Below are 18,373 nucleotides of genomic sequence, written 5' to 3' on the forward strand. Positions count from 1 at the left end.
ATGCATATGTGTGTATTGAATGACTGTGTCTAAGCATTCTAATGTAGAAGCAGATATGCTGTGTGTGATATATACACTTGTTATATTTTGCAGTAACTCAACCTTTAAATTAATTCTGTAAAGGTCAGGAGTTACTGATCCGTATTGTTATGTGTGACACTTAGGATGAAGAGTTAAATATTTGGCCATCTGATATTATGCCTCTAGTCAAAGGAGAAGGGACCTACGTGATGAGTAAACAGCAGTGTCTGGATATGGAAGCTCCAATAGATATAAGCACAGGTGAGTAATAATGACTAGATACATTGTCGTTGTTGAGGGACTGCACCAATCTCTTATCATACACCGTCTTCTGTCACTACAAAGTAATGCGGTAAAAGTATCTGCAAACAAATGCAACTGTTCACCAGTTGTAGGAGAGTAGTCACTGCCACCATCACACTTGCTTCTGGGTGGTGTGTAGCTGCTTTGGAATCTCTTTTCTGGTGACTGTGGCTGGTTCCTCCTGATCTCTTTCTTTGGATCAGGAATGCAGGGTAGCAGGCAGAAGGTTGACTCAGGTTGCTGCATTCGACACGGGAATGCTGGGGGACAAATCAGTGAAAACTCTTATCTGTAGGTCACAGGATTTCAGCAGTTATTATCAATCTTACAGAAATAGAGCAGGATCTGTAGTGTTTATTGTGCAACAGTAGCTCTTAAAAGAACTGTTACAGATCACTAATAGGTAGTGATGAAACACATACAGATAGATAGCTACTGATGGAAAAACATGTGTTTTTTTATATAGAGCCAAAAGCCGTTTCCGTCTTAGTCAAAAAAAAAAAGCACTATAAATACCCCAGGTGAAAATGGCTTTTAGTGGGCATGTTAGAGAATCTAGTGGTACCTAAAAAACCCACCTAGGAATATTTTAACAACAAGTAAAGCCACATATATAACAATACACCATCATCATACAATGATATATAGCCAACTTTACATTACTTTCTGAGAATGGATGTCAGGCGGTTTAAACTTTATTTCCCAGCTCTCCCCATAGTTCATAACTTAAATATCAATTTGTGGTTAAGTGATCATTTAACAGGCACTGGGATTAAAAACAAATGTTCATGAGACTGATCTAATTGGTCTGTATATTTTTAAAGACTTTTTTTTTTTGTTTTGTTCGGGAACAATTCTTCCATTATCACTATTTGGTCAAGCTCATAAATCTACTCTAAGGTGGAAATAGGTCTGATCTGCAAGTTTGTTGGTTAATAACTCAGGCAGCGGTGACAAGATGCTGATGTGCACTCTATAACATTTAGCTGTAGAGTACTTTCTTGTGTGTTCAGTCTGCTCGCAGCACCTGTTTCCCCAGTTTTGAACTGTATGGAGAACAGAACTACCTACAGCCCACCAGATTGTCACAACAATGAATTTGTTGAAGTCTAACTTCCCGATTTGTGTGTTTTTTTGTTAGTGAGAACACGTCTGTATGTCACACTATTGCATATGCACGTACATAGTAATTTAAGAATTAACTCCAGCTAATTTATTTTGGCCATCGTCTTTACATTTTAAAACATTGAGCCTGCATAGTGCTGTATTCAGTCACAGTGTGTGTTTTCTACAGATGAATCCAGTATCGATGGCACACCAGAGAAATGCCCCAGTCCTCTTTATGCAGATGCTTATACATTGAAGGAAAAATCCTACAAAAGACATAATGAGGTAATGTATCCTCACAACATCAGTCAGTAATGTATGTCCATTATTTTCTTGTATTTCCAAGTAAGGATTTTTGGTGTTTTGTGTCACTATTTACATATGTCATGAGCAAAATGGAATAGTTGTAGTGGTGCAATACTCAGCCATGGATAAAACCTTCTAGACCTCCAATCCTATCCCATGTTTGAATTGGTTTATGTGACTTTCAATCAATTGTTACCTAATTATTTATAATCCTAGTCAAAAACATCTCGAGTCATGTCTGAAAAGAGGCATTTCCATGTTTAGTGCTTCCGCCCAGTCAACTAAAGCAAATTAATAAAATGTAATACAAAATGCAATTTAGTAGATCTGCAGCAGCATCCAGTTGTTTACTGTAGACTGTTCTGTTTTTCACTGCTGCTGTCGATTCACAAGTGTATTTAGAGTGCAGCTTTCAGCTCCCTCTGGCCACTGGCCTACCTGTAGACCAAGACATTGGGCTCTACGGTGTCGAAGTCGTATAATTGGATGAACGAAAGTCAATTGATATTGTTTTATCGTGCGATTGCGATCAGTACACCACGTAACACGCGGCACGGCGCGATCACACGATAAAATACGCACGCATACACTCGCACTCTCACATTCAGTTATTTATATATTTCATATTTATAATGGTTCCATTCCACAGTGAGTGTGAGCAGATGGTATTTAGTTTATAGTTATATATATTGAGGTTATATGTACACTTTAGTGATATTTAAGGTTCATTCGCAGTTGTCCGGTTCATTCACCGAAGGGATCGCACATTGCATACTCTAGTTAGCGATGTTAGGGAATAAATGTTTAACATGTTACTGACTGTGTATTGTGAATAGATTAGCTTAAACTAGTTTCTGGGCGGGAGAATCATCTGGAATGTTGACCCTCACCCTTGGAGGGGGTTGTTTGAACTGGCCTATGACCTGTTTACACTGGACCCTCCTGAAGCCTGGACCTATAGAAGCCACGTCATCTGTATTGTTTTCTCTGTAGCACTGGGTGTATATATACAAGATCCCTGGGACCAGCTAGCCCAGTAATCTCTGACCACAGTCTTCTGGACTGAAGTACTGTAGCTGGTACCAGCTGAGCGCAGCGAATGCGCGGCGGTATGTATGTATCTTTGGTATCGGCTGTACTGTATTATAATTATGTATTGAATTGCTAAAACTTTTGCATCTGCTAAATAAATTGTTTGTGCTTTGGAAACACAAGAAATCTCTTAGACAATGCTTATTGGAAAACGATAAAATTACTTTAATAACAGGAAACCATTCAAGCCCTGCTCTACTCTGGCATAAGGTTCCTAGTTCCAGAAGGCCATATGGGTTTGGTATTTTACTGCTATCTTTTCTTGGTACAGAAGCCAGATGGGTTCTTCAGACCCATCCTCAACATGTTCCAATCTGGGAGGGACACCAGTGCCTCCTCAGATTTGTTATACAGTCCCAGCATTAGCAATTTCATGTCCAGAAGATGACCTAAACTTTGGAATCACACAGTTGTATAATCAGCTACAAAAATATCTAAGCTGGTACATCCCGTTCTCTTTTTGAGGATGTTTTTTCACACCAACCAAAAGAGAATATAATTTGGACACTGGGATAATTCAACCTATGGGGGACACTGGGGTATGGAGTGCAGTGACAGGGATTGGGCACTTTAAATTTATTGGCTAAAGCTCCTACCCCTCTATACTCTGTGTACTTTAGCTTTTTTTGTAGGGTCTACCTGAGCTGGGCACATTTCTGTTCTCTGGCAGCCAGATCTAAGACGTTCTCCAAAGGTGTGCCTTCGCTACTTCGGTAATTGATGGGTGGCATCTTCAACAGAGGTCACCCATTCGCCATTTGGGACTGACTATTGGTAACCACAGACACCAGCCTTCCAGGCTGGGGGCTGTCACACTTCAGTACCATTTTCAGGGCCTTTGGACTCTAGAGGAGTCGAAGCTCCCGATAAAAATGTGGAGACTGATGTCTGTGCACATCTGCAATGAGGTGTTAGGCAAGATGATCTCCACATTCAAAGCGGTACAGTCTGTAATTTTCCATTCCAGGGAGCAACGGATCGAACCTTTCGTAACTCCTGATAAATGTACTTAGCGTGAGCTCCAATTACCTTGGAAGATCTTGTCCTGTCCTGGAAGGAAGGACGGTAAATGTCACAGTAGGCAAAGGAAGGCCAAGGGGGCTTTCCTTTGGATAGCAGCCATCCCTAGGTGCTGGGTCCCTTGGGGTGAGGTGATATCGGCACCACCTCCCTGGTGTGACTTCCCAATTAGTCACAGTCACCAGAAAGGACACAGCGACCATCTAGGGAGCAACCAGATGCAGCATCTCCTCCACATCCATCTTATCACCTGAGTGGTGAATTTATTAAATTACTGGTTTTCTATGGGCTTTTCCTGTATCTTTTACAACTCCACATCCTCCTGGACTGTGTAACAGTCCTCTTTCTTTTTTTTTTAATACTCTGTCTGGGAAGGGGGGTACATCCAGGACCAAGCCTGAAGGGGGGGCAGTAGGGACAGATTTTTGACTGTAATTCAAAAGTGCGTTGCAACCATCTTGGGTGGATGCCCTGTGCGGGGCATGTCAGGTGGAGGACTAGTAGCCCATCCCATGCCGCCTGTGAGTGTGCCCACCATGGTGGTGGAGCCAGCCTGGGTTAAGTCTCTTTCCCAGACTATTTCAGTGCAGCTATAGCTCGCCGCACACCCTAGGGAGCAGACCAGAGATGTTCCCTCCTCTGCCCCTCCCACAACAGTCTCAGGGGCGTAATATCCTCACTTTAGCCACTCTCCCCAGACCTTTTGGGGTTTGCCCTTACAATGCCTGACTGAGCAGGCTTGGGCTTAGGGCATGGCAAGGTCAATGCTGGTCTCCGGACTTTGGAAGGGTCTGAGTCAAGGATTTCTTCCTAGGAGGCAGGAGAAGTGGTGGAAGGCTCTGATGCTGAGGTTTTCTTGTGTCCTAACAAGGTTACCTACCAAAAGCAGGAAGTGAATGATTTAGTGTGTGCCCTCAGGTAGACACTAGAGATTAAGGACAGCGAACAATTTGAGATTCTAGACCATTCACTGTACAAGATGAAAAATGTTGAGTTTCCTTTCCCTCATCTGCTCAGTTGGAGGACCTGCTTAGCAAAGTGTGAGCTAGACCTCACTGTAGATTTCAGGTTACATATCTTGCCATATCTCCCTAGCGAGGATACAGAAAAATGGCAATCCCCACCTAATGCTCTAAACTCACCACAATTCTGATTCCAGTCACTGCTACATTATGAGATAGCACAGATAGGCCACACTTAAATACATTTACATGGTGACAAGGGCTTCCCTTAGACATAGCTTAGCTTCTGCTTGGATTAAAACAGTGGAGAAGTGGTTGGAGCAATTGGAGGGGAGTCTGCAATCTGAAAGAACAAACACCAGATTTGCTGATATTGTGGAGATAACCATGAGGCTTTGGAATATCTAGGGGGAGTCACCATTGGCAGTCTCGCCAATCATGGGAGGCTGAGAACCCTGGAGTCATACTGTTGGATCCCAAACTAGATAATAATAATAATAATTTTCCAGGCCACAGGGGAAAACTGTTATTTTCTCCTGTTGATTATCTTGGGCCTAAGGACCCTTCGTTTCTCTCCTTTAGTCCCTGTGGGAAGGCAAGGGGTCAGTTTTCCACTCTTCATAGAGGGATGCAAAATTTGGGAAAAGATAAGCATGGGGCCCTAGACAATACAGCAACCCCTCCGGAATCTTAGTGGTTCATTCTTGTAAATGAATCTGTCGACAGTGTTACCAGACATGGTCAATTCCCACTCTCCCTTTAGAAAGCGATCCTATCACCTAGCTGTTGTTCCCTCACACCAGCTCTTCAATACTATAATGTTAATGAAATGAGCAGATCCAGGCACAGACTTTCATGTTATATGACATTTTGGAGTCATTTACATTTTTTTCAAGGTGATTTGGTGTTCTGGGCATCCTCTCTAGCTATATACCTTATACTGTATTTTCTTGACTGTAAAGGAATACCACTATTCCCTCTTCTAGATGTGTTATCCTTCAAGCAGCCTCTCAAAATTGTTTAAAGGTCTTTTAAAAAAAACAACCTTTTTTCCACCGCTGGTTCGGCGCTCAGGGCAGCCTTTGCAGCAGGCCCACTAAAAGAGCTACTGTCTCTTGGGTTCAATGTGGACCTAGCCGATCGCCGGCACTGTCTTTGCAGAACTTTCTCTAGTTACGGTTGGCCATATTTAGCAGAAGGTGACGGTCTGTTCAGAGCATGATTTTGTCCACAAAGATTGTAAGGAGTTAAATCAGGAGGTGGCTTTAGATACCCCAGTACCAAGATGACCGTGCTCCTTTGTTGGGACCTCATTGTTTGATGTTGGCATTCAGACTTCCCATAGCCAAGCACTGGGGTCACCCTGCATCTATATGAGGGTCAAGGGAGGACTGGAGACAGCCCCTCCAGTAAGTGATTGCTAATTCGGTGGATGTCTGTGTGTATGTTAGGGAATTTAGTCTGTAAGCTCCAATGGGTCAGAGACTGATATGAGTTCTCTGTACAGCACAATATAAATAGCTGCTACTGATTATCACAGGTATACTAGGTAACACAAATCATAAACGTACTAGCTATAAAAAGGGCCTGTACCCGTAAAAAAAAGTATCTTGCTCTGACTGCACAGGCTAAGAGTTATTGCTCCTGTTATGCTGGTTATGTTCGTTGGAAAGAACACTTGGATGTGACTTCAAAGCTCTCTTTGTCTCTCTTGTGTGCCTAACAAAAGTGGGGTGATATCACTCTTTGTCACTGCCTTGCTGGCAAAGGAGTGAAGGTGCCGAGGGTCAGCACTACAGTAGAAGTGGATATAGCTCTTTAGCGATAGGTATGCACTGGCCGGTGAACACCCCTAGCCTTGATCCATGAAAGTGCTAGTCTTTTACAGTGTGTTGTACTGTTGTGTTACAATAATTGTGTATTTACTGAAAACTTGCCTAGGAGACTGTGCTCAGTCACTTCTTACTAGTTGGTATAGTAAAAGAGTAAACATAAACCTGGTATCCTTACATGCTTTGTATTTAAAACCCGGTAGCCAGTCCTTGGGCATCGAAAGGGACTTGTTTAAAGGATACTTCTGCACTGTTGAGTTATTTTTCTGCGAGGGAAAGGCCAGTAATGTTAGTTTTGTTTTTTTTCTCTATCCCATGGGGACACTGCAGTATAGAATGTGAGGCAAGTGGGCTCTTTTGAAATCCCCCCCCCCCCCTAAAAACTCAACATCCTACCCCTTTATACCCGATTGACTGCTAGTGTTGCTTCAGATTTTCTAGAGTGCCTGCAGGAGCAGGGCGCTTCTACTTCCAACCGTTTGTTTATTTATTGCATTTTTTACTTTCAATAATCCAGTGAGGGCTATTCTCCAGCGCTGGCACACAGTTTGGGCAGAAGAGGTACCATGGACAGTAACTCTGACTGGAATTGCTGTAGGTCTAGAATGGGTCCCCCGTGCCAGAAAGTGCCATTGCGCCCTGGGAGCGAAACTACACCCTGCACCAGTGAGATAAGTGGTGCGGATCCCCAGCGATGGTCGGCCCAGCAGGGGCCTATATGGGAGCAGTGCCTTCCGAATGCCACAGGGGAAGCTGGGGATGGACAGAGGGAGAGAACTGATAGTGACTTCCGCCCATGGTAGCCCCACACTTAGCATAGGGATTCAGAGGGGAGTCTCTATAGACGGTAGCCTCCTCTGGAGAGGTGCCATCAGAGCACCTCCTCCTTTGTTGGCTTCCCACTCCAAAAATCAAGCAGCAGCTCCTGCTGTTTCTGCCTGTATTTTTCCCTTTTCCTGACCTGTGTCTTGCAGATCCACATCCCCCATTGGGTTGTACACTGCAGCTATTTCTCTCTGTTTCTTTCCTCATCCACACTATGTCTGGGAAGGGGGGAGCTGTGGCAAAAGTTTTTACTTGTTCCATATGCCAAGCCATCTTACCTTTTTGCCCAGTCTAGGGCAGATGCCCTATGCACTGCATGTGAAGCAGAGGACCAGAGGCCACACTCTTCTGTGGGGGCCCTAATGATATGGTAGAACCAGCCTGGGCAAAATCTTTGGCCCTGGCTATTTTCGAAGCTCTCACATCTTGTTGCAAGTTCCAGGGAGCGGAGCAGGGATCCTCACTCAGGAGCCATGGGGAGTGACCATCAGTCCCACTCTGGAACAGTCTAAACACCAGGGGAGTGGTTGGGACTTATCTCCTCCTGTTCAGCAACTCTTTTCTTTTGCCTTATGTGTCTGACCACTTATTACTCTCCTTCATCATTCAGGAGTATTTTATATCCAGTTTGGCCTTACCTCCAAACAGTTTATTTACTGATTATTAATGCAGATATCCAGAGTGCAGAAATGTTTTTGTTTTTTTTTTATTTGACCTTTCGAGGGCTACTGGATGCTATCTCCTGCCCTGTTCCGGGTTAATCAAAGGAGCCTGGATTCCTTACTGCAATCTCTGCATCTTGTCCAAGCTGAACGATTGCAACACATTCCTTCTGCGGAAATGATTCCTGAAACAGAGAACAATAGTGGGTTGAGAACCACTAGGGGGAGGGTGGTATCATGGATGCCAGTGTAATGATCAACCGTGTGGAAGAGAGATCCAGGAGGACAAAGAGGTCATTAGCAATTTCTTTTTAGCTCAGTTTCTGAGTTTCAATTAAAGGTGACACAATCAATTTTATGTAAACAAGATGCTGGATGGGATAGCAGATAGGAGTAGGTGGTGATGTTTGGAATGTTATGTGTAAACACCTGATTTTGAAGTCGTAGGCAACATTCCGTTTGGACTGGGGGAGAAAACTGGAGCACCTGGAAAAATCCCACATGTATAAAGGAAGAGCATTCAATCTCTATGCGGCTAGCAGCCTGGTTAGAATAGAACTTGAGACCAATGTGCCACTCATCATCATTCGCTTCTTCATTAATTTAGTAGTGACCAAATAAAAAAAACGCAACAGCAATCGTAGTATGCTCCTCAATATATAGATTTTGTATGTAGATTCCGTAATCCATCATACGGGCACTGGTCTATCGTTTCAAACATTATAGTCCAAGATAAGTATTCTAGAACATTTACCCCAATATGAACATAAAAGTGATCATTTTAACTTACCATTTACAAAAAGATATTTGTTAAATTGAACTAATTTGGCCACCCCACAAGTAAGCGGTATGTTTCTAAACCTACTTTCATGTCGGACGTATGTTTATTGTTTGTGGATTCCTTGCTTAAAGAAATATTGTTAAACCAATCCGTAGAAACACAATAGTTTTGGGAATTCCATTAATTATATTTAGGAAAGTGTATTGATCATCAGGGAATTATTAATAAACCAAGGCCACTTTGTCACTGACAATAGAACTGAAGGCTAGCATTTCACAGTTTGGTTCCTGCTCACATGAAATAAAAACAAACCATTTTCTCAAGTTTTTTCTTTTTTTTTCCTGTAAGACTGAGTTAGCCGTCATTGGGCTAGATGAGCAGCATCCTAAGTGTTTTCAGAATTGACGTATCTTAATATTTAGTCTATCGGTGTTTAAGATCTGGTTAGTTAAGTATACCCCAGTGAATTCAAGCTGATAGAATCCCAGTTACCTTGTCAAACATTTACACATACTTAGAAGACACGTTCTTGTACTTCAGGTATGTGAAACTAAAGTGGACAGAGTCTAAAATGGATCGATTAGGAATAAGATTTCTTCTACCTCCAAGTGTCAAAGATATGGTTGTCTGCACACCAGGAAGCAAGACAAGAAGAATGAACATTCCAAATATGTCTCTGTGTGAGGGTCCACAATTATAGACTGAAGAGTGCAAACGTCTCGTTCAGTTTATGGTAACAAGATGGTACAGCATTGGACTGGGTCATGTCCAATTGGATAGTGAATCTGTCGCTCAGACCTGGGAGTTTTTTGGTTCTGAGCATATGAGTGTGAGGATATCGGGTCAATGTTAAGCTCTTCTATCTTGCCATCTGGCTGGTTTGCCCGGTGGCAGCCATATGTCAGTCTGGCATACACAGTACCTTTATTGGGTTCTGAATCACTTTGACGCCTTAAAGCACAAACATGCTTTATTGTAAAGCACACACTCAGAAGTTACTGCTCCTCTATGAAACAATTACCAGGGGGTTCACTGCACAAAGTAACCTCTAAACAACTGTATTCTAGAAGGAACTATACTCCCTGTCAGTGCACACAGTGATGACCTGGGCGTTGAGAAAAACTTTCTGTTCCTCTACCAATGAGGTAGGGACCATCCAATTTTGTCCTGCCTTCTGCACATGCATAGAGACAAAGTCCAAAAAGGTTTATATCCAACGATCCAAGGGATGATCCACAACTGGTGTGACAGGACCCCTAACCCCTAGGCAGCACTGCCCCGAGTAGAAGACTCCTAATGGCAGGGCAATTCCGTATTTTAATCCCTGGTCTGGTTCCCACTGTGGTATGGTTTCAGCAGGGCATGGGTTTAGATAATGATCATTTACCAGATCACCTGCACATGCTCAGAGGGGCTGTCACCTGGCCTCCACCCGTTACCTATAGTTCCTATAAAGAACATGTTTGGGAATCTATCGGTGCTTAAAAAACCCACCTAAAGACATTTTAAGAACTGTGTAATCATCATGAGATTTTACATGCATTTTAATCACAATAAAATTTCCGCTGAACTACTGACGTGGGGGATGCCTGGCGGATCTGTATTTTTTCAAATAGCCTGGCTTCCTGGTTGGCTTTCCTTATCTAGAGCTTCACTGACACCAGACCCCAGTGAGGAGTTCTAGAAACCATGTTTCATATACTTTTAAGTAAAATATTTTAAAACTCCTTTTTGATGCTAAAGAAATTCTGATTTTATGTGTTATTTAGGAGGAAAATCTGAACATTGTCATAATTGATATTGAGGAGGAAGATGAAACCTACATGAGGAGTAGTCAGCAGTGTAAGGTGGAGGCAGTTCACAAAGCTATCCGCACAGGTGGGTAATAGACACTAAATATAGACGATTCATATGTTAGATTCCTCGTTTTGTACATTGATGGTGAAAAACTAGTTGTACTCTACAACTTTCCTTTCTGTAATCTTAGAGTTTGTTGCTTAGGATGTTTTCACAGTAGCATTATGCAGCATTTGCTGACAACAACAAAAACATGCTATGGGAGTATATAGTGAAGATGCTAACAGGGCAGTTTACATGTGAGTAAAGAAAGTGACTCGAATGTGATGGACTTTATCATAGACATGTGTGACGGTACCCGGGTTTAATGTAACCCACTGTGCCGCATTGCTGGCCTACCTGGTACCTATCCAAGGCTCAAAATCACCCAGGCAAATATCCAAAATATAATAAATAGGTTTATTTAACAAAATTGTAGCACCAAACAGCAATGAACATGTTTAAATAATAACCTGCAACACATAACACTACATTCTGGCTTGGACACCATATATGGTATAAAACACCTCCAGTATCCTAGTCACTCTCAGGGACTGCTGTCTATCCATCCTCCCTCTCCTTTGAGGCTGCCAGCAAGGCAGTGGTCCTGAGTCACTGTCGCTCCCTTTTGGAGGACACACAGCTCCCCAAGACCTGGAGAGGTAGATCAGGGCAAAGGCAGTACTCCAGGGACTGTTCCTTTCCTGTCAGGGGCAGAGATCTAGATCAACGCCAGCCTGACTTCAACTATCACTCGGTAGTGAAGGCCAATTTGCTGTTCTCTGGAGCTCCAGAGAACAGGCAGAAATGACCTCGGGATTTTCAGGACCTGCCTAATTGGTCCTTTTTCACAGATAGCAGATGATTTTCTCTTGATACAATTAGGGACAGGTATTGTTCTATGGCTACACAGCAGAGTGTTTAAACAGGAGAGATCACAATCCAAACACATTACATTTAACTACACAATGTAGTATTCTGTAATTAAACATAGAGCTCTATCTGTGGACTTTTTCCCTATCTTAACACACAAGATCCCCTGGTGTGATGTACTGAATTTATACAGAAGTGGTGGACAATAATCCTTTTGCCTATGATGAAACAATGGACTAGTCTGCAAGATAAGAAAACCATGCTGCCAGTCATTTTAACTACTTACGAATAGAATATACAGTGGGTGAAATAAGTATTGAACACATCAACATTTTTCTCAGTAAATATGTATTTAATGTGGCTATTACTATTTACACCAAATGTCAGCAACAACCCTCGCAATCCACACATGCAAAGAAATCTAACCGGAGATGTCCATAAATTAAGTTTTGTGTAATAATGTGAAATGACTCAGGGAAAACGTATTGAACACATGAAGAAAGGGAGGTGCAAAAAGGCATGGAAAGCCAAGACACCAGCTGAAATCTTTCAGTAATTAGAAAGCAATCCTGCCAGCTGGGTCAGCCAGAACTAATGGCCTATAAAAAGGTGTCTCATTACGAAGGTGTCACACAAGAAACATCTCATGATGGGTAAAAGCAAAGAGCTCTCTCAAGACCTTCGCTACCTTATTGTTGCAAAACATACTGATGCCATTGGTTACTGAAGGATCTCTAAAACGCTGAATGTTCCAGTGAGCACTGTTGGGGCCATAATCCCGAAGTGGAAAGAACATAATTCCACCATAATCCGGCCACGACCAGGTGCATCTTGCGAGATTTCTGACAGAAGAGTTAAAAAAATATTATCAGAAGAGTTGTCAATTCCAGATCTTTCTGAAGCTCTCAACAAGTGGTCCTTGGACAATTGTTTCAAAGAAAACAATAAGTAATGCACTCAACCGCCACGGCCTGTATACACGCTCACCACGCTAAACTCCTTTGCTGAAGAAAAAACATGTTGAAGCTCGTTTAAAGTTTGCTGCACAACATTTGGACAAGTCTGTGAAACACTGGGAGAATGTAGTGTGGTCAGATGAGAGCAAAATTAAACTCTTTGGATGCCATAACACACACCATGTTTGGAGGAGAAATGGCGCTGCACATCACCCCAAAAACATCATACCAACAGTGAAGTTTGGAGGTAGCAACATCATGGTGTGGGGCTGTTTTTTTGCACACGGTACTGGCAGACTGCATATGATTGAAGGAAGGATGAATGGAAAAATGTACAGAGATATTCTTGATAAAAATCTGCTGCCATCTACCAGGATGCTAAAGATGAAATGAGGGTGACATGTCCGCAAGACAATGATCCTAAACACACAGCCAAGGACACTCAGTTGGTTTCAGAGAAAGTAAATAAAGTTGTTCGAATAGCCCAGCCAATCACCTGGCTTGAATCCAATTGACAATCTATGGAAATAACTAAAGATCAGAGTTCATAGATGAAGCCCACAGAACCTTCAAGATTTGAAGACTATTTGCGTTGAAGAATGGGGCAAAATCACACCTGAGCAATGTATGCGACTAGTTTCTCCATACAGGAGGCATCTTGAAGCTGTTATTACCAACAAAGTCTTTTGTACAAAGTATTAAATAAATTTCAGGAAGCGTGTTCAATACTTTTTCCCTGTGTCATTTCACATTATTACACAAAACTTAAATTATGGACATCTATTAATTGATTTCTTTGCATGTGTGGATTGCAAGGGTTGTTGCTGGCATTTGGTGTAAATTTCATTACAATAGCCACATTAAATATATATTTACTGAGAAAAATGTTGCTGTATACAGCGGGTGAAATAAGTATTGAGCACACATTTAAATATGATTGATAAATATAGGAAACTAGAGGGCTAGAAAAAGTATATGTTTGTATAGTTCACAATTTGTGAGAAAAGAGGTGCAGACTGGTTGAGGGGATTTTCATATCTTGTTTCATCACAACATGACTATCTTTATTCCAGTAATAGATGTTCTTAGGTAATTTTCCCCTCAAGTCATAGTTATTTTAACATATGGAGTAATTTATTTCCACAGATGTTGAAAACAATGGACATTCATCTGGAATCCACCATTTTCCTACTTTATCTTCAGATTATCAAGTGAAACACAATGACATTTACCAGAGTTGTCATACAACTAGTAATTTTAACTCCGATGTGGACTCATTTGATCAAAACATCGATTTTAATAACTACCACATAAAATATGGGAAATATTTTAGAGACACAGGCCCCGGACCAAAAGTGCAGACGTACACGGAAGGTAAACGGCACATATGCACAGAATGTGGGAAGTGTTTTACGCGAAACTCTGATCTTGTTATACATAAGAGATCGCATCAAGGAAAGATTCCGTTTGTCTGCTCTATATGTGGGAAATGTTTTACCAGTAATTCCCATCTTTTAATACACCTGAGACTTCACGCGGGAGAGAAACCTTTTGCCTGCTTAGAATGTGGAAAAAGTTTCAAAAGTAATTCTCATCTTGTGACACATCAGAGAATCCACAGAGGGGAGAAGCCATTCATCTGTTCAGAGTGCGGGAAAAGCTTTAATGACAAGTCGAATTTTGGCAGGCACAAGCGAATTCATACCGGTGAAAAACCCTTTATGTGCAACGAGTGTGGGAAAGGTTTTAACCGCAAAGCGAATCTATTAATACATGAGAGAACTCACACTGGAGAAAAGCCTTTTTCGTGTACTGAATGCGGGAAGTGCTACACCAGCAAAGCGGAACTTGTCAGACATAAGGTTTTTCACACAGGAGGGAAGCAGTTTGCCTGTTCTGAGTGCGAGGAAAAATTTAATGACAAGTCGAGTCTCATTATACATCAGATGATCCACAAAGGTGAGAAACTATATTCATGTTCGGAGTGTGGGAAATGTTTTGCCAATAACTCCCTACTAGTGACGCATGAGCGGATTCACAAAGGAGAGAAACCATTTGTTTGTGCTGAATGCGGGAAAAGCTTCAACGACAAGTCGAATTTCATAAGACACAAGAGAATTCACACCGGAGAGAAACCCTTTGCCTGTTTTGAGTGTGGCAAAGTGTTTAATCGGAAGGCCAATCTTTTACTACATCAAAGAACTCACACAGGAGAGAAGCCATTTTCTTGCTTGTACTGTGGGAAATGTTTTAGCAGTAACTCGGGTCTTGTGGTACATCAGAGACTTCACACTGAATAACATTTAATTTTGCACGAAAAAAATTCTTTGTGAAATTCATAGCTCTCCATACTATCCAATAGAACAGAAGGCTTGTTACATCCTGGACCAGTGATTGAAGGAAGGCCATGGGGATCAAAGGTGAAGGCTTGGGGTGCCCATCGCTCTCTTGGACCGTCTACACAAGGGTTCACCTGCTCAGAGGGTACAAGTTAAGCCGGGCCATGTTGGTGCTTTTACTATATAGTGTGGAAACCTTTGTGTGCAACATCCGTTTTATTTTAAGAATACTAGAACCCAAACCCTTGAGATATGTATGACAGAACTCATCTCCAAATAAAAACTGAGGGCCTGATTCATTAAGGAACTTAAATTAAGAAGTTTCTTATTTCAGTCTCCTGGACAAAACCATGTTACAATGCAAGGGATGCAAATTAGTATTCTGTTTTGCACATAAGTTAAATACTGACTGTTTTTTCATGTAGCACACACATATCAACTTTCAATTTCAGTGTAGAAATAAGCTATCTAGTATTTGTGTGCTACATGAAAAAACAGTCAGTATTTAACTTATGTGCAAAACAGAATACTAATTTGACCCCTTACGTTGTAACATGGTTTTGCCCAGGAGACTGAAATAAGAAGTTTCTCAAGTTAAGATCCTTAATGAATCAGGCCCCAAATCTTTAAAGGGGAAATGGACCCCATATTTAAGCAGTGTTTACATTTTCTTTATTTTTCTACAACTTTATCCAAATGTATTGCCATAAACTACCCTGCATAGATGTATCTGTATATTTACCTTCCTTCAACAGAAATTTTTGCTACCGAATTTAACTACACAGGCGACAATGACGCAGGGCTTTTATTGGTAAAATACTTGCTTGACTTTGCCAAGTAATACCAGTATAATAACACATAACAGGGAAAGGAATATTACTGTTTTACTCAGCAAGAAGTATCAAATGATGTTACTCTAAATATTGTATAGGATTAGCTGGCTTGAAATACATTGATGAACATTGTTCTACAGGTAGCTATGTAGAAAAGAAGGCGTTGTCAATATCAACCAATCAGGTTCTTGCTGTAATTTTTCTAGTACAGTAAAGAACATTAAATCAAATGCTTATTTGCCATGTGTAACACCCCATTTTCTTTAGTTACCCATGTAACTATATTAAAGGGCCACTAGCCGCAAACATTCTTTCTTATTTGAGTTGCTCAGGACTGTAAATTTGAAAATCGTCTTTTTTTTTTTTATATATAGTCTTTTCAGTTCTGTGGGAGACCGTTTCTTTACAAACTAGGCAGCCGTAAGAAATCCCTTCCCTTCTCCCCTCTCATCCTCCTCCCCTCTAAACAATTGTCTAGTAAGAAAATTAATTACGTCTATCTGCAGGTGCAAAGGGTAGTGGTGGAATCCTTTGCACGTCAGAAGATCTTATCTGGACAGACAAGAACTACGGTGGTGCTTAGGCTTAACTACAGACACTGCCACATAGGGCTCGATTCATTAAGGAACGCAAAACGAACATATAGTGCTGTTTTTGTTTTTTCGTTTTTTTTTTTTAAATGCACGTAAACTGGCCATACGCATGTCTGTATTCAACAAGGAGCGGATGTACGGATACATCTGTGGAATACAGGTCTAGGTGTGCGCTGCTCTAACAGACAATACACTGCAGGATACGTCCAATACATATGTGGAATATAAAGTTCCAAAAGAACACACAAAGAAAAATAATAGTTATTAATGACAAAACCTAAAAATAATTTTTGGAGGATTGTTTTCCAAATTTTTTCCTCCATAATATACCATATGATGTTATGAATGTCTACTATACATAAAATGCATTTTTGCAGTTGCTCCTGATTGAAAGCGGATATCCTAGCATGTATATGTGACCAGCATCACTAGCTATCAGCACTTAAAGAAAAACACATACTTTTGAGATGCCCAAAGCTGGAATCGAACACTGCTGCGTGTGCTTGGCACGCCGTTATTGACTACCGCCCATGAAATCGTAGGCTATAGAACGGGTCCTTTGTGCTAGAAGATTAGTTGGATCTTGCTGCGGTTCTGGCGATGAACGGAGCGATTTTATAAAAAATACGGCACGTATATGCATTTACGTTCCTTAATGAATTTTAGGTGTATTTACTAAACTGCGGGTTTGAAAAAATGGAATGTTCCCATTAGCAACCAATCAGATACTAGCTGTCATTTTGTAGAATGCACTAATAAATGATAAGAGCAGGCGGCATGGTGGCTTAGTGGTTAGCACTTCTGCCTCATAGCACTGGGTTCATAAGTTCAATTCCTGACCATGGCCTTATCTGTGAGGAGTTTGTATGTTCTCCCCGTGTTTGCGTGGGTTTCCTCCGGGCGCTCCGGTTTCTTCCCACAATCCAAAAACAGCAGTCAAATAACCTACTAGTATAACAAATTTACGTGTGTGTGTGTGTGTTAGGGAATTTAGACTGTAAGCCCCAATGGGGCAGGGACTGATGCAAATTCTCTGTACAGTGCTGCGGAATTAGTGGCGCTTTATAAATAATGATGATTGGTTGCTATAGGCAACATCTCCACTTTTTCACACCCACAGTTTAGTAAATATACCCCTTAATGTCTTTACAGATGTATTTCTTTATAAATCCATTAGCTATATCATATGGAAACCATTTTAAAATGGGCTTAGTGTGCCTCTAATAAATGTCACAAAGTATATAGACAAATCTAAAAATTAAAAATAAATATGAGCTGTCCTTTTTTGGAGTTTAGTTATCCTCCTTGTTTAGCAAGTTTTTGCAATTCCTGCCTTGAATAGAGCCCCCTCTCGTGTGTTAAAGTGTTATTTTGTTCAATTCCTAGTAGTAGAACACAAATTAAACGTGCTGATTGATACTGCGGTCTGGCACAGAACCAGTGAGATGAAGGGCTCCCCATTACCATGGAAACCAGCAGTGTAACTGTGCTGGATATCAGCTTAGCCTTCAATATTTCATGAGTATTTACAGCAAAATAAGTTTGGTGTAAAGGACAGAACTCTGCTTATGCAAGTCAGACTTACAAGGCAGTTTACCAATAATTTCATTTCTACACCCTACAAATGCATAGAATAGAATATCAACCTATATCAGTTTAAGCATGATTCTTATAAGTATATTCCTTTAAAATACTAGACATGACATATATTAGGTTCAGTTTGCATTGCTGTGTTATTTAAGATAAATTTTGCATTACGTAATAATGTGACAAATAAAAGCTTTTTTTTTTTATGAAACTTGGTTAAATATAGTTTATTATTATACCTAATATGCTGTGATTTGTCCTGTCATAACGCATCGTTGTGCCTTTCACAATTCAATCATTATTACTTTAAAAAGAAGTGACTGTAGCTGGATCACTTATAAATTATTGTATAAATTTATTTAAATTAATGGCGCAGGGCGCCAATTTATGTAATTGCAAATGTACTGATTTTTTTTTTTAATATGGTGGTGTATTTTGGTATAAG

At 41.0% G+C, this 18,373-nt stretch overlaps 1 protein-coding gene across 1 annotated transcript in view; it reads left to right on the plus strand.

Annotated features, from left to right (window-relative positions):
- The window catches only part of LOC142095447 (uncharacterized), a 42,009-nt gene that overhangs the window by 5,139 nt on the left and 18,497 nt on the right, over nucleotides 1-18,373 (plus strand). Inside the window, 4 exon segments of the mRNA XM_075178392.1 lie at nucleotides 165-282; nucleotides 1,619-1,716; nucleotides 10,681-10,789; nucleotides 13,723-14,874. Coding sequence (XP_075034493.1) covers nucleotides 165-282; nucleotides 1,619-1,716; nucleotides 10,681-10,789; nucleotides 13,723-14,874 — 1,477 coding nt within the window.

The sequence above is a fragment of the Mixophyes fleayi genome, chromosome 6 (assembly GCF_038048845.1).
Source record: "Mixophyes fleayi isolate aMixFle1 chromosome 6, aMixFle1.hap1, whole genome shotgun sequence".
NCBI lineage: Eukaryota > Metazoa > Chordata > Amphibia > Anura > Limnodynastidae > Mixophyes > Mixophyes fleayi.